This window comes from Sus scrofa, chromosome 4 (assembly GCF_054392235.1).
Source record: "Sus scrofa isolate SSC_HxYL_T2T_F1_AM1 chromosome 4, Sscrofa_HxYL_maternal_Yorkshire_Landrace_v2.0, whole genome shotgun sequence".
NCBI classification, from domain to species: Eukaryota; Metazoa; Chordata; class Mammalia; order Artiodactyla; family Suidae; genus Sus; species Sus scrofa.
In genome coordinates this window covers 7,103,595-7,129,048 of record NC_139386.1, presented here as the reverse complement: position 1 = coordinate 7,129,048, position 25,454 = coordinate 7,103,595, and the positions used below count along the sequence as shown (strand labels likewise).

Sequence of the window (25,454 nt, the reverse complement as noted above, 5' to 3'; positions counted from 1 at the left end):
TGCTGTGGCTGTGGCCATGGGGTAGGATGGCAACTACAGCACCAATTCGACCCCAAGTCTAATATCTTCCATATGCCACAGGTGTGGCCCTAAAAAAATTAATTAATTAATAGGAACGATAATAGTGTCTACTATGTTGCTATGAGAAGGAAATGAGCTAATAACTGTGAAATACGGAGAAAGTATCTGCAACATAGAAAGTGCTACAAAACAGCTTGTTAAATAAAAAATCTTGACATGAAAATTTTATCTGCTACATCAGTGAGTGAAAAAAGATCACAGAACATTATGTATGACCTCATTTCTGAAAAATGCATATGAGTATACACAGAAGTGGGAAAGGGCTTTTTTCACTTTTTTATACAGTGTAAGAGACATTATACCTAGGCAGTGAAATTTTGGATTATTTCTTTCTTCTTGGTATTTTTTATATCATTACAGGTACAAGCAGCGCCGCCTTGATGGTTAGCACTGGCTCCTCTGATTAAAACACAACAACTGGGAGTTCCCGCTACGGCACAATGGGATCGGCAGTCTCTGGAGCACTGGGACAAAGGCTCAGTCCCCAGCCCAGCACAGTGGGTTAAGGGTTGCCGCAGCTGTGGCGTAGGTCCCAACTGTGGCTCAGCTCCGATCCCTGGCCCGTGAACTCCATATGCCGCAGGGCAGCCAAAAAAGGGGTAAAAAGAAAAAGAAGACACAACCACCATTAAGGACCTGTGCAGGGAAAAGAGAACTCGGGCAGGTGCATGTGTGCGTGTGAGCCCTTCCGCCGCCCCTAAAGCATCTATGCAGGTACCCCTGTGACCTGCACCCGTGGGCATCAACCGCCACCAGAGGACACACTCAACTCCTAGGTGACTTAGAGTAGCAGCCAGTAACCACTACAAAAATGAGCACTGTCCAGACAGGGGGCACGAGAGTAAACTGTGCCATTTCCAAGTCACGACCGAAGCAGGGAACACGGATGGGAGCAGCGACGGCGCCTGGCGAGAAACTGACCTGCCTCTCCTTCCTCGTCGCCCAGGTTCAGCACGATGATGCAGACGTGCTTCCGGAGCTGGCGCGAGTTGGAGAACCTCCGGCAGCACTTGCTGCACTCCAGGCGGCTCGGAGCCAGGCTGCTCCCTTCCTCGGGGGCCCGCCGACTGTCCTCACTGGGGGGAACGCTGTTTTCCGCCAGCTCCTCTTCGGGGCTGGGCTTCTTCGTGGACCCCTTAGGCCTGCCTCTCTTCCTCTTCATGACCGAAAACTCTAGGAAGGAAACGAGAGGGCACCGTGTGGTCACACGAGGTGACAGGGCAGGGCAGGCACTCGATTTCCAAATGTGGAAATGTGTTCCGCGTCACGGGTTTTTTCCTAATTTTTTGGCCACAGCTGCAGCACACAAAAGTTCCTGGGCCAGGGACTGAACCCACGCCACACTACAGACCCGAGCCACAGCCATAACAACACCATATCCTTAACCTGCTGAGCCACCAGGGAACTCCTGGCTTCATGTTTTAGTAAAACAGAAAAGCCTGAAACAGTTCCAGAAGAGCTACAGACAATCTTTATGCTACTATCTTTGCACCTCTATACTATTGTAAAATCAATGTCATAATAATGTGATTTAAGAATAGCACTTTATCAGAACATTTGCACTCAACTCACTTCTGTAAAGCAGGGAGGTTTTTTTGTTTTTTTGTCTTTTGTCCTTTTAGGGTTGCACTCGTGGCATATGGAGGTCCCCAGGCTAGGGGTCGAAATGGAGCTACAGCCACCGGCCTACACCACAGCCATAGCAACGTGGGATCCAAGCCACATCTGCGACCTACACCACAGCTCACAGCAACGCCACATCCTTAAGCCCCTGAGCAAGGCCAGGGATCGACCCCGTGTCCTCTTGGACGCTAGTCGGGTTTGTTATGCCTGAGCCACAACGGGAAGCCCCGGGGAGGATCTTAAGTTGTGACCATCGGCCCCCAGTTCACAAATCAGGCTCCTTAGGAACCACCACTTCCAGTTAAATCCACTTCTCAGAAACCCTCCCCATGAAGCGTCCTCAAAGGCTGCTTAGTTTTCCATGAGCTTAATGAGTTACACAACTACTCAGATTATTACAAGGCACCATAATCATTACAGCCAAATTGTTCTGATGATGAAAGAGAGAAAAAATAATTATAATCTAAAGCCACAAATTATAGGACTAAAGACAATAACAATATTTTTCCAGTTTCCTAGAGACCAAACGATTTAAATGTCATGATGAGAGCTGCTTCGGAGCAAGTTTCAGATCACTTTCCAGTGGGTATTTCTTCCTCCTCAGCATTCACTTTGCAGGCGCTCATCTCCAGGTGAAGGTGGGGCAAGACGCTGAGCGGGGTTAGGGAGCAGGGCGCCCTGGTGTGAAGGTGCAGGGGGTGGTCTTGGTGATGTGACTTGACAGGTACCCTGAGGGGTGCTGGCCCAGCCTGGTCACCATGCCACCCCTGGAGAGACATCTGCCCGGAGAAGGCCTGGCATGTCAGCAGCCCTCCTTGAACCTGAGCATCAGGGCAGAGTGAGGGTCCGAGGCTCTAGCACCATCCTGGGGAGTGGTCACCCACAGAACCATGATGTGTTCAGGGGCCCGCCTGCTCTCTCCAAGGCAATGGCTCTGCACAGAAAGTGTCACCCACGCTGCCCACTGCTGCCACCGTGAGGACCCTTTAAGTGGGTTGCGTGCACTCCCAAATGAGACAGGAGAGCTACAGGGGTGGGAGAGGAGGGCAGGAAGGTTCTGGAGCAAAGTCTGCAGGGAAAGACCAGCATGACAACGTGGGGTGGGCTCTGGACGGAGGAGCCTGCTCTGACGTGGGGTCCCCAAGACCTCTGATAGACCAGGCATCAGAACCAGCGAGGAGTTGAGAGGGGGGCCCTCACAGGAGCAGAGTTTCCACCGAGTTGCAGTGCCAAGTGTGGGTCAACCTTGACCGCAGGCTCCAAACCAGAGCCTTCCTTGGCCAGGGCAGCCAGCAGGAGGCACAATTACTGCCTCCCTCGAATGTTCTGGAGACCCTGGGATGTTGCCTGGGGGTGGGGAGGGAGGGTCAGGAATGAGGAGAGAAAAGTGCTAGACAGAAAGAAAGCAAGAGGCCAGAAGAAAAACAAACAAGGGCACGAGCCCACAGGCCCCTCTGCTGGCACTGAGATTCTAGGGAGGAGAAGGAAGGGTGTGCGGCCAGGAGGCCCAGCCGAGGCGCCTGGGCACGGGGAGGGGGCGGAGGGCGGCAGAGTCAGGACGACTGCTGGCCTCGCCGTCCTCGGCCCTTTCCTCCTCGAGTTCTGGACGACAGCGGGTACTCGTGCGACTCACCGAAGCAGCGATTACTGGTCAGGGGAGCAGACTTCGCGGAGAGGCTATAAAAGCCCAGCGCACATCCCATCGGCTGAGCTGCAGAGACACACTGCCTCACCGTTTCCACAAGACCCTGGCCCAGGCCCGGCCCCGACGACAGGCCCCTCACCCTGTCTATGCAGACGGGGGTCCTCCTCGAAGTGTCCAGGAGGGCGCAGCTGGGCGGTGAAGAAGCGACCCCACCCAGAGAGAGGTCAGGCCTCTGCCCTCGGCTGTGGGGTGACCTCGAGGCCCCTGCCTGACAGGGCTGCCATTGCCTGGCGCCTTTGGCCACGGGACGGTCTAATACTAGCATTTATTTCAGGGGCTCTGCAACAGGTCCGATCAGCTGTGACCTCTGGGCAAACTGGACAACAGGTACTAGCCTGCCCTCCTGGAGGAGCTGGCCACGTGGGCATCTGCCATCCAGCCCCTTCTTGATAAAAGCTCTGGACCCAAAGGCTTGGGTGAGCATCCCTTAGAAGTACTTGTGAGTCCTGCCATGTAACGTAGCCAGAAGAAGGCAGTGGCGCCCAGGGTTCCATGGGGGGCGGGGGGACCCAACTCCCCCCCGGCTGGAACCCTCCCAACCCCGCTTCGCCCAGGCATCTCCCACACCGGCTCCTTCAGACTGTAACCTTTTTTGTGTAAAACTGTCATCACAAGTGCAATGCTTTCCTGAGGCCTGCGAGTCATTCCAGCAAGTTATCAAACCTGGCAGAGTCCTTCGGGCCCCTCAAATTTGTACCTAGCTACAGAAGTGTGGTGGTCCTGGGGACCCCCCCACGCCCCCCACAATGTGCAGCTGGGCAGACGCTGCAGCCCTGCAGAAGCTGCACCCTGAACCTCAGGGTCGGGTTCAGCCCTCATGGCAGTGGGGCACCCAGCATCCTCTCCACAGGGACGCCCAGAGCTGGCAGCAGCCGCAGCACCCATGACTGCAACCTGGCACCATGGCCGGCCAGACTCTAGAGTTGCCTGTGTGTCTGGAGGCAGCGTCCCATCCTGGTGATATTCCAGCCCCAGCACCTGAGCCTGTGTCTCCCCCCCCCCCCCCCCGAGGGCATCCTCAAATCCTGAAGAGTTAACTGGCTGAGCAGGGTGCACTCTGCTGCTAAGGAAAAAACATAAAATCAGCCCTGAAAGCTCTGGAAAACCTCTAACACGATGGTGACAAAACTAATCTTACATGTTGCTGCATCCATAATTCAGGTCCTCAAGACCAATTAGTTAGCTAAAAATGAAATATTCATAAATGAACTTGGAATAATTTAAGCCCTGAAAACGAGTTGCTGCTGTCAGCTACCCGCATGGCACAGAAGAGCCGAGAATCCTGGAGCAGCTAAATCGACATTTCGGGGGGGGGGGGGTCTGAATGGAGGAAATGACTATTCCTCTCCCTCCCCCCTGAATTCCTTTACTCAGTTGTCACGGAATCCACCAAATCCTATGGATTTCGTCCTGAAAATGTGTGCCCAGGAAGCCCTGCTCCGTTCTCCTGGCCCCTCTGTCTGCTGGCCCCCTGCCCACGACCTGAGTCCAGCCTTCTCCTCCACTGTAGCCTCAGCCTCCACCCCTGGGAGGTCGAGCCGGCCTCCCAGCTCTGTCTGCAGCTCGACCTCCGTCACACCACCTGGAGAATTTAGGGAAATCCCGAAGCCCCGACGCTGCCAGCCCCTTGCTCTAGAACTTTCCACGGTTCTCGATGGCTTTGCCCCGCGACTCTCAGAGCCAGCCTTCCAGACCCTTAATCACATGGTTCAGCCCCACCACGCCCCGCGTGCTCTCCTGCGCTCTTCCTCCCCCCAGCTGCCCAGGTTCTAGACCTCCCCCCAAGACCCAACACCGGTCTTTTTTACTTAGCACCGTTCCCCCTGCCTGTGACTACCCCCTGCACCCCAGAACCCAAACCCCAGGGCTAAGCTGTCAGGCAGCTCAGGTCTCGGCCCCTTCTCTGTGAGGGCGCCTGAACAGCGAAGCCAGCCCCGAGTTGTCTCACGGCCAGTGTGAGGCACACACGTGTGCAAACTCACCCACACTGTTCTCTCTCCCCTCCTTCAATCAGACACCTTGAGCTTTGAGCTGCCTTTTGATTCTCAGGCCCCACTGGATCTCGGGCAGAGCTGGATGCCCAGGAGACACTTAAAACGGAAATATCCACTGGTCAGTCGTTTAAGAGAAGGAAAAGAAGCATTTCAGAAACAAGTCGTTTGCTTTGCCCAAGTTCCCAATAGGAAGAAAGGGACGCACCACAGCGCAGCTCAACCCCGTCCCAAATCCATAATCCAGGGCCACTTCCTCATGGTCAGAAAACGACCCTTGCAGATCCAAGGCCCAAACGAGCACGAAGCAGAAAGAATCAGTTGAAGGCTTTTTAAATTTAATCAAAAGACAACGTGAGCATTATGAAAAAAGTACCTCAAAATTATCAAAAATCTAATAACATAAGCCCTTTACGTGTACATCACTCAAGTTTGGGGGCACATTCCCAGCTATTAGCTCATTTTGTCTTCATAAAAACCCTACGAGATGGATTCGGCAAATATAACTCCTCAACGGCAAGAGAAATGAAGGACCCAAGGGTTCAAGGGACTTGGCACATTTTCCAGAACTTGCTGCGGAGCTGGCAGAGCTAGGATCTGGCTTCCTTCTCCCAGGCCCACATCTTTCTGCTGAGTCATGGGGCCCTCGGGAAGGTTCTAGACGCAGAGCCAGGACGTGCATGGCAGAGCTCGGGGCTGGAGGGAGGCCGGCCTGAGTTTAAATCCCCACCCTCCACCCGAGCCTCGGTTTCTAACACGAAAATTAACCACAAAACTGCCTCTATTTTATGTATTTTATTAGAAAAAGCAGTCCGTTAAAATGCTGAGTTTAGGACCTAGGAGGTGATTGAGAAACGGCAGGTGTTTGCTACCGCGGCTGCGGTCAGGGCTGTTCTTTCCGAAGACACCACCACCTTCCCAGCCCGTCTGCCGTTAGAGCTGTGACTCCTCGACACACCCGTTTTGTCCCTTAAGACATTCGGTCCTCAATTTCCTCATCTTCAAACATCTCACACCAAGAGCCGACCCAGAATGAGGGCCGTGCACATTCCACGCGAAGGCCGCGGGTCAGCCGGCCTCCCAGCTCTGTCTGCAGCTCGGCCTCCGTCGCCCCACCTGGAGAATTTAGGGAAATCCCGAAGCCCCGACGCTGCCAGGCCCTGACAGTCAACTCGCTGCCCTGCCCTTCCCAGCAGCCCAGGCAGCGGCAGGGAGAACCACGCCCAGGGGAGGAACAAGGGGCTGTGGGGCTTTAAGGGGACGGCACCCCAAGCCTGCTCCTGGTGGGTTTACCAGCAACACATCGCACAAATAACAGCAACAATAAACCATGCCGTGCATCTCAGGCACCACGCTAAGGCCCTCGTATGCATCTCCTCTGCAAAGCCCCGCAGGGTTCCTGTTCTCCAGAGGACACGGAGGCCTAAGGAAAGTAACCCATCTGCCCCCAGACCCAGAAGTGGCAGAGTTAGGATCTGAACCCAGATCCGTCGGCCTCAGTCACTGACTCTCACTCCCACGCCTGCTCGGCTATCATCAGAGCACAGAAGGAGCGCGTCTTGGCCTCTGTTCTGAGTTCTGCCAGAAAATGGGGACCGTATACCCAGCCCTGAGCCTCCGCGCCATCTGACCCCCGAAGTGGGGCAAGATGGATACACAGGGAGGGGGCTGGAGGGGCAGCGTGCCCGCACCAGGTACCAAGTGTCCTGCACCCACGTGTATTTGCCTTGGAACCTGTTTTTTAAAAAGGTTCCATCTCCCTTGAACAGATAAAAAACCTAAGCCAGTGGCGAGGCCTCTGCGGCTGGGGTGCAGGCGGAGCCCCGCTCGAGGGCCCACCCAGGGTGTGGGGGGCCGTCCCCAGGCCCGCTGCTGCCCTGGCACAGGAACTTTCACATGCTGCAGGTGCGACCATTAAAAAAAGAAAAGAAAAAGAAAAGAAAAGGAAAGGAAACATTTGCTACTGACCTTATTTTAAAAAATCAAAAAAAAATTCTGAGAGATTACTATGAACTGTATGCCAACAAATTAGATAACTTTGATACAATGGATATCCTAGAAAGCCACAAACCACTGAAAGAAATCCAAGAAGAAGGAGAAAATATTAATACACTTATTACAAGCAAAGAAACTAAATGAGTAACCAGAAAGCTTCCCACCAAAAATAAAAAACCCAGGACTAGGTGGCTTCACTCATGAATTCCACTAAATATTTAAGAAGAATTTATACCAATGCTTCAAATATTTTCCAAAAAATAGAAGGGGAGGGAACACTTCCCAATTCACCCTATAAGGCCACAAATACCATGATTCCAAAACCAGGCAAAGACTTCAGTGAAAGGACCCCAGACCAAGATATCTGAATACAAACACAAATATCTTCATCAAAATACTAGCAAACCGGGGTTCCTGTCGTGGCTCGGTGGTTAACAAGGCCAACTAGCATCCATGAGGACATGGGTCCAATCCCTGGCCTCGCTCAGGGGGTTAAGGATCTGGCGTTGCTGTGAGCTGTGGTGTAGGTCACAGATGTGGCTCAGATCTCAAGCTGCTATGGCTGTAGTGGGCTGGCAGCTGCAGCTCCAATTTGACTCCTAGCCTGGGAACCTGCACATGCCTCAGGTACAGCCCTAAAAAGACAAAAGACCAAAAAAAAAAAAAAAAACCTAGCAAACTGAACTCAGCATTATATTAAAAGGATTATGCATTATGATCAAGTGGAATTTATCCCAGGAATGCAAGGGTGACCTAACATGTGAAAAACACCAAATTAACAGAACGAAGGGGGCAAAAACCACATGATCATCCCAGCAGACACAGGAAAACACATTTGACAAAATCCAATACTCTTTTATGATAAAAATGCTCAGCAAACTAAGAATGGAAGGGAACTTCCTTAACCTGATAAAGGGTATCAACAAAAAAACAAAAAACCCACGGCTAACATCATACTTAATGATAAAAGACTAAACACTGTCTAAGATCGGGAACAAAACAAGGCTGTCTGCTTTTATCACTTCATTGTACTGGACTTTCGAGTCAGGATAACCAGGCAAGAAAACGAAATAAAAGCCATCCAGATTGGAAAGAAAGAAGTAAAACTGGAGTTCCCGTCGTGGCGCAGTGGTTAACGAATCCTACTAGGAACCATGAGGTTGCGGGTTCGGTCCCTGCCCTTGCTCAGTGGGTTAACGATCCGGCGTTGCAGTGAGCTGTGGTGTAGGTTGCAGATGCGGCTCGGATCCCGCGTTGCTGTGGCTCTGGCGTAGGCCGGTGGCTACAGCTCCGATTCGACCCCTAGCCTGGGAACCTCCATATGCCGAGGGAGCGGCCCAAAGAAATAGCAAAAAGACAAAAAAAAAAAAACAAATTGCAATTATATTTATAAATGAGCAACCAACAGTCTGAAAATGAAATTAAATAAAATTACACTACAGTACCATCAAAAAGAATAAAATACTTAGGAATAAAAATAACCACGGAGGTGTGAGCCTCGTACACTGAAAGCTACAAAATATTTCTGAAAGAAATTAAAGAAGACCAAAATAAAGGAAAAGACTTTCTGTGCTCACGGATTGGAAGGCATAGTACCGTTAGGATGGCAGTCGTCTCCAAACTGACCTGCTGATCCAACACAATCTTTCATCTGACTCTATCACGTGCTTTTTTGAGAAAAAGACAGAAAAAAAACCCTAAAAATCATATAGAATTGCAAGAGACCCAGAGGAGCCAAAACAACCTTAAAAAAGGAAGAACAGGAGTTCCCGTCGTGGCGCAGTGGTTAACGAATCCGACTAGGAACCATGAGGTTGCGGGTTCGATCCCTGCCCTTGCTCAGCAGGTTAACGATCCGGTGTTGCCGTGAGCTGGTGTAGGTTGTAGCTCCGATTGGACCCCTAGCCTGGGAACCTCCATATGCCAAGGGAGCGGCCCAAGAAATAGGAAAAAAAAAAAAAAAAAAAAAAAAAAAAAGGAAGAACAAAGTTGGAGGACTCATACCTCCCCACTTTAAAACTTACCCCAAAGCTACAGCCATCTAAACAGTACTGTACTGGTGTCGGGACAGACATACAGATCAATGAAGTAGAACTGAGAATACAGAATCAAACCTATTACCTCTATGGTCAACTAAGTTTTGACAAGGGTGTCAAGACAGTCCAATGGGGAAAGAAGAGTCTCGACAACCAACGGCACTAGGAATACGGGATACTGGATACCCACACAGGAAAGGACGACTCTGGACCCCCTGCTCCACACCATCTATACAACTTGACTCGAAATGGACCAAAGACCTCAAAGCTATGATGTATATATACTCATAAGTATATACAGATTTTTTTTAAGATAAGGGTTAATATTACCTATACAAAGACATCCAGATGGGAAAGAAAGAAGTAAAACTATCTCTGTTTGCAGATGACATGATCTTACATCAAGGGACTCCCTGATAAAGAGTTTCTACAAATCAGTAAAAATCACAGAAAAATGGACAATTGATATGAATGGCAATTCACAAAAGACTAAACATCCTTGAACACATAAAGCATAGTCAGGCTCACAAGTGACCAGCAAAATGCAAATTTTTAAAAATACACCATTTTTTGATCTATCAGATTAGCAAAAACTCTTAAAAATTTGAGACTATCCTTGGGTGATGTGGCTGTGAAAAAAAAAGAAGCTCTTAGATCCTGGTGAGAATGCAAACTGGTAAAACCTTTTCACAGAGCATCTGGACAGTGAACCTTTAAAAGAACATACCTTCTGCACAAGCAATTCCTCTAGGAATGCAGCCAACATAAACACACACTGTGCAATGGTATTTTCAACAATATTCGCCGTGACCTTGTTATAATGACACAAAGTTGGGGAGAAGATACATGTCACCAAGAAAGAAAAGGTTAAGTAAATTATGAATTAGCCATGGAATGAAGTGCGGACAGCAGAGAGAATTAGGAGACACCTGGTACTGAAGAGGAAGGCTATCCAGTATGTGTTGCTGACATTTTTTTTTTTTCTAAAAAGCCTGCAGAACATATACCATGATCTTTTTGTTATTAAAAAACAAAGCAACAGTGGAGTGTGTATGTTTATATACACATTCAGAAATGTCTGGGAGCACGCCTAATCAGCTGTTAGCAGCGGTTTTTCTAGGAACCTGGGAGGGATATTTAGGGAGATGGACCTTCCTCATTTAGTACTGTTTGCACATTTTCACAGCAAGGCGTTACTACCTTTGTAACTGAGGAGGCGGGGGTATAAGGAGTCAAATCATTGCTACAGGTGCACAGCCCAGGAGAGGCACAAACGTGTGCCAGCAGGAGGGAGGAGAGCTTTGCAGGAACAGGTTCACCCTTGAGAATCTGCTCAGCTCCCAGGGGGCCTGCAAGACCAAAGGAGGAGGGGCAGCAGCCCCAACGGTGAATCCATGCTGCCAGATCCTGCAGAGAGAGCAGGAGGGCTCGAGCTGGGCACAAGGGCTGCCAGGTCCGGGAGGCCCTGGGAGCTCTGGCGTGGATGAAGGGAGGGTGACAGGTGGAACGGGAGACATCCTCTGGAGGAGAGAGGGGCAGCCAGGCCGGTGGTGAGAAAACTAACGATACCAAAGGTGCTCTCTTCCATCAACACGCACGGAGGGCGATGACCCTGTGTCGGGGCTGAGGACCGGGGGCAGCCCTTCCTGGCCAGCAGAAGAAAGGGCCGGAGAGGCAGGACAGACCTGAGGGCTTTGTGTGGCTGTGGGAGACTGGAGGAGGGCTTCCCACCCGAGCTGGGCCGAGGGGCGAGCGCCTAGGAGACGGAGGGGTTCGGACCGACCTCGACGGTGCTGTTATCTTGCACCAGCATCCGTGAGGCGGGCAGGGCGACGTCAGAAGCCGGGGGCCTGCGGCAACAGCAACGCGCCCGAGTCCACATGAAGTTCTCGCTGCCTCATTAGTACTTATTCTTTATTATTTACCAATGAAACGAAAGACTCAAAGGATTTTAGCCCTTACTCATGTTTCATTTTAGGAGGAAGAAAAACCTTAATAAGCAAAGCTGAATAAAAATAAAATGAAGAGCTCCGTAACAGCCTTCCTCTGCGTCCTCTGCGTCCTAACCCACAGGACATCCACCTGCCATCTGAATTTTATGAAAGAGCTTATCTGTGTTTCCGCGTTTACAGCTATTCAGCCCCAGAGGCAGGTATACAAACACACAAAGTTCTTGACTAAAGCTCTGACTCTATCTGCCTGTTAAGCTATGAGCTTGCAGGACGGGCAGCCCAGGGAAGGGAGACCAAGCTTGGAGCCCCTGGCACTGGGCAGATCCTTCCCCCACCCCCAGCTTTACTGAGGCATCACTGTCAAATAAAACCTGTATATGTTTAGGTTGTACCGTGTGATTTTTAAGGTGAACCACAGGATGATGTAACATACATACACACTGTGAAGCGCGCTCCTGCCATCAAGCCGACGAACGCATCCGTAACCTCCCACAACACTGTGTGTGTGGTGAGAACACTGAAGATCTGCGCTCTTGGTGAAGTTCAAGGATATAACACAGCATTATGGTTATTATTCTTCTTTTTGGTCACACCCACGGCACATGGAAGCTTCCAGGCTAGGGACTGAATCCAAGCTGCAGCAACTTAACCCACTGCACTGGGTCAAGGATCTAACGCGAACTTGTGCCTTGGCAGCAACCTGAACCACCACAGAGACAATGCCAGATCCTTAACCCACTGTGCCACAGAGGGAACTCCAATACAGCATTATTAACTACAGGCACCCTGCTATACAGCAGACCCCAAGAGCATGTCTGGGCCCGGGTGCACCGTAACCCGCATCTCCCCGTCTCCCCCACCCCCTGGCGACCGCTGTTCTACCCTCTGGTTCTATGAATTTGGCTCTTTTAGATCCACGCCTAAGTGCAATCCTACAGTATTTGTCGTTCAGTGCGTGGCTTACTTCATCGCGCCCTCCAGGTTCATCTGTGATGCAAACGGCAGGATTTCCCTCGTTAGAGCTGACGTCTACTCCCGAGAGAGACAGAGAGAGAGAGAGAGAAAGAGAGAGAGAGAGAGAGAGAGAGTGTGTGTGTGTGTGTGTGTGTCCTCTTCTGCACCCAGCTGTCTGTGGGTGAACGCACTCAGGCTGTCTCCACGTCCTGCCTACTGCGAAGACGGAAATGCTCCCTTTCCAAGACCCCAGGGGGTGCCCGAGACCACGGACGGTACTGACCCCTGCCTGCAAGTGCTACGTCTTTGCCTGCACTACGCGTCTGTGATGACGTTTAATCTATTACCTAGGCGCAGTGAGAGATTAACAGCAATAACGGATAATAAAGCAGGATAATGACAACACGATTCTATAACGGAAGTGACGCAGAGGTCGTTTCTCTCTCTCGGTCCTACGTGCCGAGCTCGCCCTTCTTGTGAGGATGTGAGGGGATACGACGCCTGTGTGATGAGAAGGAGGGAGGGAGTGACGCGGCCCTGAGACGTGGTGTTCGGCCACCACTAACCTGATGACCTGTCGGAAGGAGGGTCCTGGACCACGGACCTACGGTGATGCTGGGGTTGGAATGTGAGGAGCAGGTGACGTCAGGCTGATTGGTGGGGATCTCGGGCAGGATGGAATGAGGTTTCACCACGCTACTCAGGACAGCGTGCAATTGAAAACTTGAGAATTGCTTATTTGCAGAATTTTCCATTTAGGTTTTTTTGTTTTTTGTTTTTTGGTCTTTTTGTCTTTTAGGGCCGCACCCGTGGCATATGGAGGTTCCCAGGCTAGGAGCCTAATCGGAGCTGTAGCCACCGGCCTTCTTGAGAGCCACAGCAACATGGGATCCGAGCCGCATCTGCGACCTACACCACAGCTCACGGCAATGCCGGATCCTTCACCCACTGAGCGAGGCCAGGGACCCGACCCGCAACCTCACGGCTCCCAGTCAGATTCATTAACCACTGTGCCACGACGGGAACTCCATATTTTTCAGACTACAGTTGACTGAGGGAGACGGAAACCACGGGCAGCGAAGCCACGGATGAGGGGGTTTAATGCTCCAGTGGGCGTGGCTGTGGACCCCGATCTCGCTGCCTCTGCCCACACGCCCAGAAGCGGGGCTGCTGCATCACGTGGTGGTTCTAGTTTTAACCTGTGAAGGAACCGCTCTACTGTTTTCCATGAAGGCTGCACCAATTTACATCCCCACCGGCAGTGCGCGAGGGTGCCCTTCTCTCCACGTCCTCCCCATCACGTGTCACCTCTTGTCATTTTCACGCCGGCCACTCTGACGGGGTGAGGAGATATCCTGTGGGTACTGATTTGCACTTCCTTGATGGTCCGCGATGTCTGGCACCTTTCTACAACCTGCAGCCACGTGTGCGTCTGCTTTGGAAAAGGTCTGTTCAGGTCTTTTTGCCCCCTGTTTGTGAATCAGTTTAGTTGACAGGTTTCTGGTACCCGACATGGACCTTCCTTCCCCGTACCCTCCCCAAAGCAGAGAGAGGCAAACACGAACCAGCACGGGAGATGCGGCCGCCGCGATCGCCCGGCACACTCCGGTTCTCGGGCACCTTGGACTCACTGCCAGGGTCACTGATGGCGACGCAAGGCCCACCTGTCCCCTCCTCGGCCGTGTCTCATTCAGAGGCTGGATTCTCTTCGTTCTCCCCAGGAGCAGTAGCCAGCAGAACCTGTCCTGACTTCGCCACGACTCAGGCCTCTGCCAGGCACATTTCCCTGGGCGCCCTGGGAACGGCCACGGGCGCTCTTTAACCAAAACACTTTTTGTCTGGAGTCTCTCTCTCCTCGTTAACGGTGTCGGACAGATGATCGATAAGCAGGCCTATTTAGAAATGCCGGCCCGAGTATTCTCAGGAAAGAGCAACGGGATTATTAGTGTGACTAATGAATCCTGCGACGGGATGTTTACTGCCATGGACCGAGCTTCTGCGCAGGAGACTGGCCGAAGCCTCTCGTCACATACAAAGAGTTTTGGGGCGGCCTTTTCCGACCCTGGTTTGCAGCTGTTCCGCCTCTGCTCTGTATTATCTTTATCTGCAGGGAACTAATTACAGCGCCCGGACAGTTCCTCTCATCCACCCACCTACCGCCTCCGACACCAGTGGGAGACGTCTGGGCACAGAAGACAACATGCCTCTCGCTTCCAACACTGACCATGAACCTGACGGAGTCTGCGAATCAAAGCTCTGCGACGGGAATCCTTGTTCCAGGTGGACCTGATCGGTCCAGCTGGTCGCGAGAGCACCTGCACATATTCAGTCCTCACATGCGTTATCCTAACAGCTTCCCCCACGGTCTGCTCTGTGGCAGGTGTCACTCTCGGTGCTGACACCGTGTCTGTGGCTTAATCCTCACAGCCTCCCTTGCGACAGTCAGATCTGTCCTCATTTTTCAGATAAGCAGAGCAAGGCTCAAAGAAGGGACACTGTTTGCTGCAGGGGGATGCAGCTAGTTGGTGCTGGGGCAGGTAGGGAGCTGGGTACAACCCACGTTTGACTGACAGCCAGCCCCTGCTTTCTACCCTGCGGGATGGCGTCACCTCCTTTCAATCATCCGTCCATCCATCCTTCCATCCACCAGCCAGGCTCCAGAGAAGCACCTACAGAGACTGGGTACAGAGAATTTAAGGACACGCTCTTATGGGAGTGACTCTACAACGGAAATTATCGTGCCTTCTGGTTGGAAACTTGGAGTTTCGGGATCTCTGTGCCCACCAGACAGAAACTTAGGGTCACAGTATTACCCGAGGGCAAACCAGCAGCATCATCGCCCAAAGGCACACCCGTGGGCGTGGCGCCCCCGCCCGACACCCCGGCCCCCTTACCGTCTCCGGTTCTGCCTGGGTTGGTGGGCTCAGGGGTACTCAGAGGCCTGAGCGGAATGATGATCTCATCCACGTTAACCCCTTCCTCGGCGTGCTTCTCGGAAACGTGGGAGAGCAGTTCTGCCTGACTCGGTGAGAAGAGGTTACAACATTTACACATGAAGATGGCCGGGTTTTCTGTAAGAAGAGAAAAAAAAAGCAAAATATGTTATCTTCACAGTAAAAGACAATTACATCCAATTACCAAAGAAAAATATTGAAAGCTGCTCTTATGAGCAACTGCCAGCCTCCCATAGACTGTGTCTTTCTCATGGACACTGCACAGCCAGGGAGCTCACTTCTAACATCAGGCGGCCCCAGTTGCCAGAAAATTCTTTTTACAATATTTCAAGACCTCAGTCCTTCTGAACAGTGTCTAATATGGACCACCCTGTGACCCCCCCAGCTACCCAAGAGCTGAGATTTCAGTATCGACAATGGCAAAGTAAAAGAGCCACTATGGGGGAGTTCCCTGGTGGTCTAGCACTTTCACTGTGGCAGCCCAGGTTCAATCCCTGGTCTGGGAACTGAAGACCCCACATCAAGCCACTGCACACTGCAGCCAAAAAAAAAAAAAGAATGTGAAACTTAAAAATTAATCCAATCCTCAAATGAATGAATCGTACTGACAACACTGAAGTATCCTGGCAAAGCTCATTCAAATTAGGTGCAAGGAAGAACTGATCAAAATCGCATTTCTCAAGAGCCAAGACACCTTCTCTGGGCAGGCACAGGAGCCAAGAACATGAAGGATGGAAGCTGCTGCTTTTTTAAGCCACTTATCTTCCATTTAAAGCATTGTCACCGTTCACAAACATTTACTAATATTCCATTATGTTCACCCCATTAGACTAGGCAGAAAGACATAGGCGGGGGGGCTCATTTTTGAATCTGATAAAATAGTTATAGGCACATATAGAAATATGATATTTAGGATCCAATAACAAAAGCAAGAATTGGTATGATGGCTCTGAAGGTTAAATTTCCCACTCGGGTCCCTAAGAGCTGGGTGACCTTGGAGCAGGAGGAACACTCTGGGTGGCAGAACGCAGGACACACGGGGACGCGCCTCCTCTGCCGTGGGGACACAGGAGGCCCTCGGGAAACCACACCCCCACTCTGCTCTCACGCACGCAGCTGTAACAGCTGGAAAACACCCACGCTGCCTGGCTCCCCGACACTCACCACTTCCAGCCTCGAAGGGCTTTTAAGGCGGCCTGGTACTCATGCAAGGTCTCCAGGCCTCTGACCCAAACAGATCACCCTCAGCCTCTCCCCTCCCCAATCCCCACTGTCTGACCCCCGCCTCCTCGTTCACGGAGGCAGCCAGAGGCAGCTCCGGAGCTTCCTCCCCGACTGCCCACCCCCCCCCCACCCGCGTCTTCACCCGGCCGTGGCGTGTCAGGTATGTGTCGGGGTGGGGGGTGGGGTCCACCTTGGGGCAGAGGCACTAAGTTTATTGTCGACATTCTAAGAACAGATACACAGGAGTTCCCGTCATGGCGCGGCAGAAACGAATCAGACAAGGAACCTTGAGGTTTTGGGTTCAATCCCTGGCCTTGCTCAGTGGGTTAAGGATCCAGCGTTGCCATGTGCTGTGGTGTAGGTCACAGACATGGCTCAAATCCTGGGTTGCTGTGGCTCTGGTGTAGGCCGGTGGCTACAGCTCCGATTCGACCCCTAGCCTGGGGAACCTCCATATGCCGCAAGTGCAGCCCTAAAAAGCCAAAAAAAAATAGATACTTGTATGCATATGACCGAATCACTGCGCTGTACACCTGACACAAACACGACACTGTAAATCAACTCTACTTTGACGTAAAATAAAAGTTAAGAAAATAATTGAAAAAAAAAATAAAAAGAATAGCCGCTCACGGAGTTAAGAGAATGCAGACCAACACCGAGACGCTGTTAATGCTTTTACACCTAAAGACAATGCAGCCTCTGCCTGCACCTGGGAGGCCTGCTCCCCACCACGGCCGCACCCTGGAAGGCAGGGACAGGGGACAGCACAACGGCCTGCCTGCTCCGAACGCCAGCCTCTGCCACCCTCTCAACGATGCTGTTCCAGTAGCTTCTGCTTCTTTCTCCAGATCAGCTTCTCTTCCCTCTCTGCTGGTCTCCATATGCCATTTTTGCTTTCATCCTTTTATTTTATTAATCTCTTTTTTTTCCTTTTTAGGGTCACACCCACAGCATATGGAAGCCCCCAGGCTAGGGGTCGAATTGGAGGTGCAGCTGCCAGTCTGCACCACAGGCACGGTAACACCAGATCCTAGGTGCACCTGCAACCTACAGCACAGCTCATGGCAACGCCGGTTCTTAACCCATTGAGCGAGGCCAGGGATCAAACCCTGGCCCTTATGGATACTGGTCGGGTTTGTTACCGAGGCCTCCTGCTCCCATCTCAAGACAAAAGCAAATAAAGCGTCTCTCCACCTCCACTCCAACCTCTCCCCCAGCCCCACGGTTCCCCTCTTAACACAGGATCCCCCACCAGGAAGGAGACAGGAAAGGAGGGCAGCAGGCCAACACGGTGTTGCCGCAGTGGGGACGGGGCCCGGCGAGGCACCGGGGTCACAGAAACGAGGCCCTCTCCGCCTTCCAAGAAGGGGCTTCTCTGCGAACAAGCAGGCAAGCTAATGACCTACGGGACTTCTTTCCTCCCAAATAACACACGCAACAGAGACCTAACAAAGCAGAACACTGCTTCGTCAGTGAGACGCTCTCAAGGATGCTGTCAATCGATATTTTTTTTTCCAAGAAATACTTCATTCCTAAGGAACCCAGAACACTTCCAAACAAGAAGAGATTACAGTAACACCTTTTTTCTTAATAAGGGGCAAGTCGTTTTCCATGTGCTTCCTGTTGATCCTGCAACAATCCTAGGATTTAGGAGAAAAGAGGTTTGTCATTCCCATCCCGCAGATGAGGAAACTGAGGCTGAGCAAGGAGACGACATCTGCCCAGGTCAGGGCCCAGACTCCTGGCCACCTGTTTTTGTTTGTGTGTGTTTGTTTGTTTTCTTTTTTGGCTACCACACAGCATGTGGAGTTCCTGGGCCAGGGATCAGATCCAAACGGCAGTTGCAACCTACACTGGATCCTTCAACCCGCTGTGCCAGGCTGGGGATCGAACCTGCTCCCTGGCGCTGCAGAGACACCACCAATTCCATTGCACCACAGCGGGAATTCCTCGGCCACCTGCTTTTGATGTGAGCTATGCTGGGCTGCAGCCCATGAGTTGGGCCCCTCCAGGTTAAAGCTAAAACGCTTATCCCACAGCCAACGGCGTAATGCCCACACCCTATCAGTTTCCTTCTTGGTCAGTTCAGCATCTTTCCACTGCCCCACTTGGAGACAGACACGCCTGGAATAACTACATCATAGGGTTTTTACTGAAACTACTTTCCAAGGGACCTGGGCATATTCCTGATTCCTGTTATGCTTTCAGAAGAAAGAGAATTCTGTGACGTGACAGCGCAGAACTTCTGGGAACCAAAGTGTTCTTGTGAGGGGTCCCTCAGTTCACAGGAACCCCAAGCACTGTCTGGAGACCAAATAAATAAAACTACTCTCGCATCTGCACGTGACAGCGTGCTGGCAGCGGCTATAACCAACGCACCAGCCCAGCTGCCCTGCACGGCCTGGAGGTCTGCGCCGCTGGGTGGTGGCTGGCCTTGGCCATCCGCCGTCAAGCAGCATGTCCCCCAAACGCCCCGGTGTGTCCAGGTGAGGTGCGGGGGGGCAGCACGCGTGGCTGAGGACGGACAGAATGGAGACTTCAGCGTGGGATGGAGACGGACACGGGGCCAGCGCCTGGGCCGCGTCACGGACAGCGGCAGGTCCCTGCGAGCCGGATCTCGGCACCGCCCACGGAGACCACGCGCCGCGCCCAGCAACCGGCCCAAGGGCCTCGGGGACGCGGCCCCGGACTTCTCGGCGGCGGTTCTCCTTCCGCAGAGCCGGCCTCGCGCTCGTCCCAAGTGCGACCTGGGACCAGCGCGAAGGCCCTCAACGCGGCGGTCCCTCGGCCGCCAAGTCCCAGGAGCCACCTCTGTGCTCCGCAGAGGACACATCACGCACGTCCCCCAGAGACCGTCCACGCCACCACTGAAAACCCTGTTTTCAAAGAAGCCTGAATGACACGGAAAACGCTCAGAATGAACGTTCAAGTCTCCAGAGCGGGACAGGCCGCGACTCGGTTCGCACAGGATTTTGCCCCGAAAGGGACAAGACGAGCTTGACCAGTGGACGGGAGGGAAGGACAGACAGCCAGGCTGAAGGAAATACACCGAGATCCTGCCTGCTGGACTCCCTCCCTGTTCACCCTGGACTCTCCACAACGAGCCCCTGTGAGCTTTAAGCATCAGAAAGGTGCCGGACGTGCTGAGAAGCAACCTAACAGGTAAACCCAGTGGTGAGGACACGGTTCCAAGGGACGAGCAGCTCGCGCAGGCGGCCCCGGGCAGGGGTTCGAGGAGCATGGAGCTGGGATGCTGCCAGCAGAGGGCGGGCAGAGCTCCCTGGCTAAGGGGCTCCTAAGGCTCCAGGAGGGGGTGCCGAAGAGCACCTAGAGGCAGCCCGGGGCTGGATGAGGGGCCCTGGGGCAGGCACCGGGGCTCCGGTGGGCAGCAGAGGAGGGCTCCAGCCAGCACCCACATGACCTCATGCCCGCCCCCACCCCACCCCCACCAGCCAGGCTCATGCCCATGCTGCGAGTGCAGCACCGGGGTTCAGAGAGGCTGACCTCCCCTCCGCCACACAGCCAGCAAGCAGGGCAGAGGGGGCACCCAGCTTTACCTGACCCAGGCCCAGGGTCCCCGGCCCTTCCAGGGTCAGCACTGGTGGGAAAAACAACTGCACAACGGCAAGAGGACCACAACCCCACCCCGAGCCGTGCCACTGGGTTGGCTCTGCTTTGCTACCAACAGGGCAATCTTGTATTAAGAACGGGGCAGTGCTCCCTCCGTGAGCACCGTCTGTGAGCACCCCCCGGCCTCTGGCGAGGAGGGAAACCGCACTCTCCAGGGATGCTGGCAAAGCAGTACCAACAGCAAAATGCCAACCAGTCGCAGAAGGCGTCAGAGCAGGCTGCGTCCCCTCAAATGCTAAGAATTGTGAGTCTACCAAAATAACAACAAAGCGGCTCTTTTCGTTTTTCATAGTGGACTAATAGAAAAAAATGCATCGCATACCCTGAAACATAATCATAATTATGTTGTCAGCTAATTCTGATGAAGATGCTATAATTCGGAGGCATTTTTAGGTTCAATTACTGTGCGCTCGTCCTTATCAAAAGGATTCAAAGGGAAAATGACGTGTTCAACACAAGGAAAATTACAGAAATCTGGGGTTTGAGCATCCAATTTTTATGAATTTTTGCCAACTTTTAACCAGCTACTCCGTACTGTTAAAAAGGAAAATCTTAAAATAACCACATAAACAAGTCCTTGATTCTGAACTCTGATTTGCAAACACTCCTAGCTGGGAACAGCCAAGTCCTGTCCATAACCTCTGACTGCCCACCTACTCACCCCGACCCGCAGATCAGACACTCAGAAGGCCTTTCTCCCCTCCCAGAAGAAGGTCATGAACTTGAGGGGCCTGCAGGTCCCAGGAGGGTGGATGGGACCCTTTGTTCCAGGGAGGGTCCCTGGGAGCTGTGGGTTCCTGGGAACTGAGAGTCCCTGGGAGCTGTGGGTTCCTGGGAACTGAGAGTCACTGGGAACTCTGGGTCTCTGGGAGCTGAGGGTCCCTGGGAGCTGAGGGTCACTGGGAGCTCTGGGTCTCTGGGAGCTGAGGGTCCCTGGGAGCTGAGGGTCCCTGGGAACTGAGGGTCCCTGGGAGCTGAGGGTCCCTGGGAACTCTGGGTCCCTGGGAGCTGAGGGTCCCTGGGAGCTGAGGGTCCCTGGGAACTGAGGGTCCCTGGGAGCTGAGGGTCCCTGGGAGCTGAGGGTCCCTGGGAGCTGAGGGTCCCTGGGAACTCTGGGTCTCTGGGAACTGAGGGTCCCTGGGAACTGAGGGTCCCTGGGAACTGAGGGTCCCTGGGAGCTGAGGGTCCCTGGAAGCTGAGGGTCACTGGGAGCTGAGGGTCCCTGGGAACTGAGGGTCACTGGTGGGGTGACCGGGCCTCTTGCCCCTTCACGCGTCAGCTGGACTGGCCTGCTCCAGAGGGACCCTTCCCCAAATCTCAGGCCCTCGAGTCAAAGGCCAAAGAGGGTCAGCCCAGCCCTCGGCTGAAGTCACACGCTCCGGCCGGCTCCCAGCACGCAGACAAGGGCATCCGCCCTTTGTGCCGTTATCCTTTGCTAAGTCCATCTCCTGTGGGGGCTCAAGAGCGGGACGGGACCCAGGCAGCCAGGTCTCCCGGCCTGTGCCCCCCGTTTTCAAATGACCATTATTATGGGTACAGAAGTCACAGGGCGAACACATGCTCACTCTGCAAGATCGAGTAACACAGAAGCACGCCGAGCAGAGACACCCCTCCCATCCCTCTGAGAAGGTCGGCGTCCCTGAGCTTTTGCTGGGTGAACCCAGGACAGAGAGAGAGGCAACTCCGTATGCCCCTGCCCTCCCCCTTCCCACCTGGGGGGCCCTGAACCCTCCCCTCCACCCGCCTCCGTCTCCCAGTGCTGGGCTCCTGGGCTCCTCAAGGAAGATGGGGGAGGAGGCATCTGGTGTCACGGAGGGTCTCAGGGACCCCGAGCAAATGCTCAAAATATGTTTCCTAATAGAAGCAACGTCAGAAATGGCCTTGCCATCTGAGCGGTCTCGTGGGGACAGCCAGGACTGGGCGGCAGGGGCTCGGGGTCCCAGCCTCTGCCTGGCTGCATACAGGTGGGCCCGTGGTTGATTCACTCACTCACAGTAGAAAGGGCAGGGGGTGGGCAGGACAAAATGATGCAGTCTCGGTTTAAAGACGCAAGCATGACACAGACACGGCAGGTCAGACTCCCTGGAAACAGGCATCAGAGAGTCCTGGGGAGGGTCCCGACGCCCACACGCCCTCCTTCGAGGCACCAAGGGAGGGGTTTCTCTATGTTCGGGCCAGCTGGTCTACCCAAGGCCAGGCCCCGACAACCAGAGACCAGGATGCAGAAGGAGGGCTGACAATTTTGGGAAAAAGGAAAAGGAAAGGAAAGTGTATGTCCACACAAAAACTTGCAAATAAATGTTCCTAGCAGCTTCATCTTAACCGCCAAAACTTGGAAGCAACCAAGATGTCCTTCAGGGGTAAATAAATAAATCAACTGGGCTCCGTCCAGACAAATGAATATTATTCGGCGCTAAAAAGAAATAAACTCTTGGGAAGGAGAGAGGGGCAAGACAGGGGTGCCAACTATCAAGTATAGAATAAGCCAGGGAGTTCCCTGGTGGCCTATGGTTAAGGACTTGGCATTGTCACTGCTGTGCCCCAGGGTGCTGCTGTGGCTCAGCTTCCATCCCTAGCCTGGGAACTTCCACATGGTGCAGGCGCAGCCAATAAATAAATAAACAAAGGCACAAGGATATATTGCACAACATGGGGAATAAAGCCAGTATTTTATAATAACTATAAATGAAGTACAATCTCTAAAAATGGTGAATCACTACACTGCACACCTAAAACATATATTGTACAACAACTATACTTCAATCAAAAACAAAAGGAAAGGAAAGGAGCTATCAGGCTCTGAGAAGACACAGAGAAACCATAAATGCAATTACTAAGTGGAAGAAGCCAGTCTGAAAAGGTTGTACATGGTATGATGCCAACGACACGACATTCTGGAAAGGGCACAGCCATGGAGATAGTAAAAAGATCTCCAGAAGTAAGGAAAAAGACAGTAAAAAGGTGGCCATGCTTGGGGTGGGGCTGGGGGCTGAGCGGGCAGAGCACGCAGCATTTTGAGGGTAGTGAAAATGCTCTAGATGATACCATAACGATGGATACGCATCCTTACATATCTGCCCAAAGCCGCAGAACAGACAAGAGCAGGAGGAAGCCCTGCTGGAACCGCGGGCTGTGGGCAATGACGCTTTCCATCCGCACCAGGGTACCACCCGGCGGGGACGCTGATGGTGAAGGAGGCTGTGCACACGTGTAGGCAGCAAGGACAGGAGATCTGTGCACCTTCCTCTGAGTCTCGCTGAAAACCTAAAATGTCTCTAAAAAACTAAAGTCTTTAAAAATACATACGATGGCAAAAAGGTGCAGAAAAATGGAGTAGGTGTGTTTTTCCCAATTCATCCCACTAAGTACAACTCAAAACCCAGACATCACAGATAACAGAAACCTAAGACTGAAAATCAGAAAGAAGGCAGCAGAGCAGCTAACACCCTGCAACCCGGGGAACAAGACAGTGAGGGTCCAGGGCTTGCTTTCGCCTCCTAGAACCTGGACGTAGAAATACCAACAGACACAGGCAAAAACAGCTCCAACATGAGCCTGCTCTTACTGGCCAACGGACAGGAAAGGGCAGCCTTGCTAGACAGAAACCCTTTAGACAATATCTTTCGCGCAACAGCCAAACCCCGCAGACAGCACTGCAGCTCCTGCCCACCTCTGCCAGAACGATCGGTGACTGTGAAGATGGAACAATAAAAATATACAATCTGAATAACAAAAAATAGACTGAAAAAGAACAAACAGAGATTGAGGGACCTGTGGGACTATAACAAAAATCTAATACTTGTGTCAGCAGAATCCCAGGAAAGGAGAGAGATGTAGAAAACTATTCAAATAAATAGTGGCTGAAGATTTCCCAAGTTTAGCAAAAGACACAAACCCACACAGTCAAGAAAATTAGCAGGGAGTTCCCTTTGTGGCTCAGTGGTTAACGAACCCAACTAGGATCCATGACGATGCGGGTTCAAACCCTGGCCTTGCTCAGTGGGTTAAGGATCCGGTGTTGCAACGAGCTGTGGTGCAGGCTGCAGACGCGGTTCAGATCTGGTGTAGCTGTGGCTGTGGTGTAGGCCGGCAGCTCTGATTCAACCCCTAGCCTGGGAACCTCCATATGCCATGGGTGTGGCCCTAAAAAGCAAAAATAAAAGCAAACTCCAGAGCAAATCCAAAGAGATCTATGCCAAGACACATTATAACAAAACTTCTGAAAACTGAAAATAGAGAGAAAGTCTGAAATTAGCAAGAAAATTTCCTGTGAGAAAAATAAAAAACTATTCAAGGGACAGCAGACTTCTCATCAGACACATGGAGCCCAGAGGGAAGCAGCACAGCCCTTTCAAGTACAGAAAGGACAGAACAGTCCACCCATAATTCTACACTAAGCAAAAATGTCCTTTAGGAACGAAGGGGAAACCAGCACCCCCAGAGGAAGAAAGAGAACTTGTTGCGAGGAGACCCAACCCAGAGGATGGCCGAGGAAGTGCTCCGAACGGAAGAAAAGCACTAAAACAGTGAATCCTGGGACATCGAGAAAGGGGACGTGGGCAAAGGGAAGGGTGAAAACATGGCCAAATAGCTCAGATGTCCCTTTTCCTGTTAATTTCCTAAATTATATTCGACCATTAAGCAAAAGGCATAACTCTGTCTGACATGGTTCTTGACGTCTGCAGAAGAAACTGTTAAGATAATTATAAATAATGGGGGACATGAGGTTTCTAAGCTTTACTCAGGGAATTCCCATCGTGGCTCAGTGGTAACGAACCTGACTAGTATTCACGAGGTCGAAGGTTTGATTCCTGGCCTCTCTCAGTGGGTTAAGGATCCGGTGTTGCTGTGGCTGTGTGTAGGCCGGCAGCTGTAGCTCCAATTCGACCCCTAGCCTGGGAACCTCCATATGCTACGGGTGCAGGCCTAAAACGCAAAGAACGAAACAATTACACTTCACTGAAACTGGTAAAATGTCAACAAACAGTCCTGCACCTTGACTACAGGGGTGGCTCCAGAAACCCACACACGTGGTAAAAGCGGATGAGAACCACACGCCCAGCACCAGCATTCCTTTGCTGGCTTTGACACCGCACGGCAGTCACGCACGGCGTAACCACTGGGTGGGGGGATGAAAAAGTGCTGGAGGTGAACGGCGGCGAGGGCTTCATGACAACGTGAACGTCCTTATGCCCTAAACTCTACACCTAAAAATGGTCAAAAGGGTCAGTTTTAAGTTAAACACATTTTTTATTTCCCCCCCCACCCCCCCTCCGCCCAAAGAATGTAACCATTGCAGTGAACCAGGT

The 25,454-nt window shown here is 52.3% G+C and overlaps 1 protein-coding gene across 50 annotated transcripts in view; it reads right to left on the bottom strand.

Annotated features, from left to right (window-relative positions):
* ZFAT (zinc finger and AT-hook domain containing) overlaps nt 1-25,454 on the bottom strand; it is a 383,679-nt gene that overhangs the window by 338,451 nt on the left and 19,774 nt on the right. For 37 of the 50 annotated variants that reach the window (XR_014842930.1, XR_014842931.1, XR_014842932.1 and 34 more), the window contains 2 exons: nt 15,232-15,408; nt 1,003-1,254 (listed from right to left, as the gene is read on the bottom strand). Coding sequence is in view for 11 of the 50 variants with exons in the window: in XM_085021015.1 (XP_084877141.1) it covers nt 1,003-1,254; nt 15,232-15,408 (429 nt within the window). In the remaining 39 variants the exon portion in view is untranslated. The remainder of the gene's footprint in view (nt 1-1,002; nt 1,255-15,231; nt 15,409-25,454) is intronic. The other 13 variants (XR_014842957.1, XR_014842958.1, XR_014842959.1 and 10 more) reach the window with 1 other exon arrangement.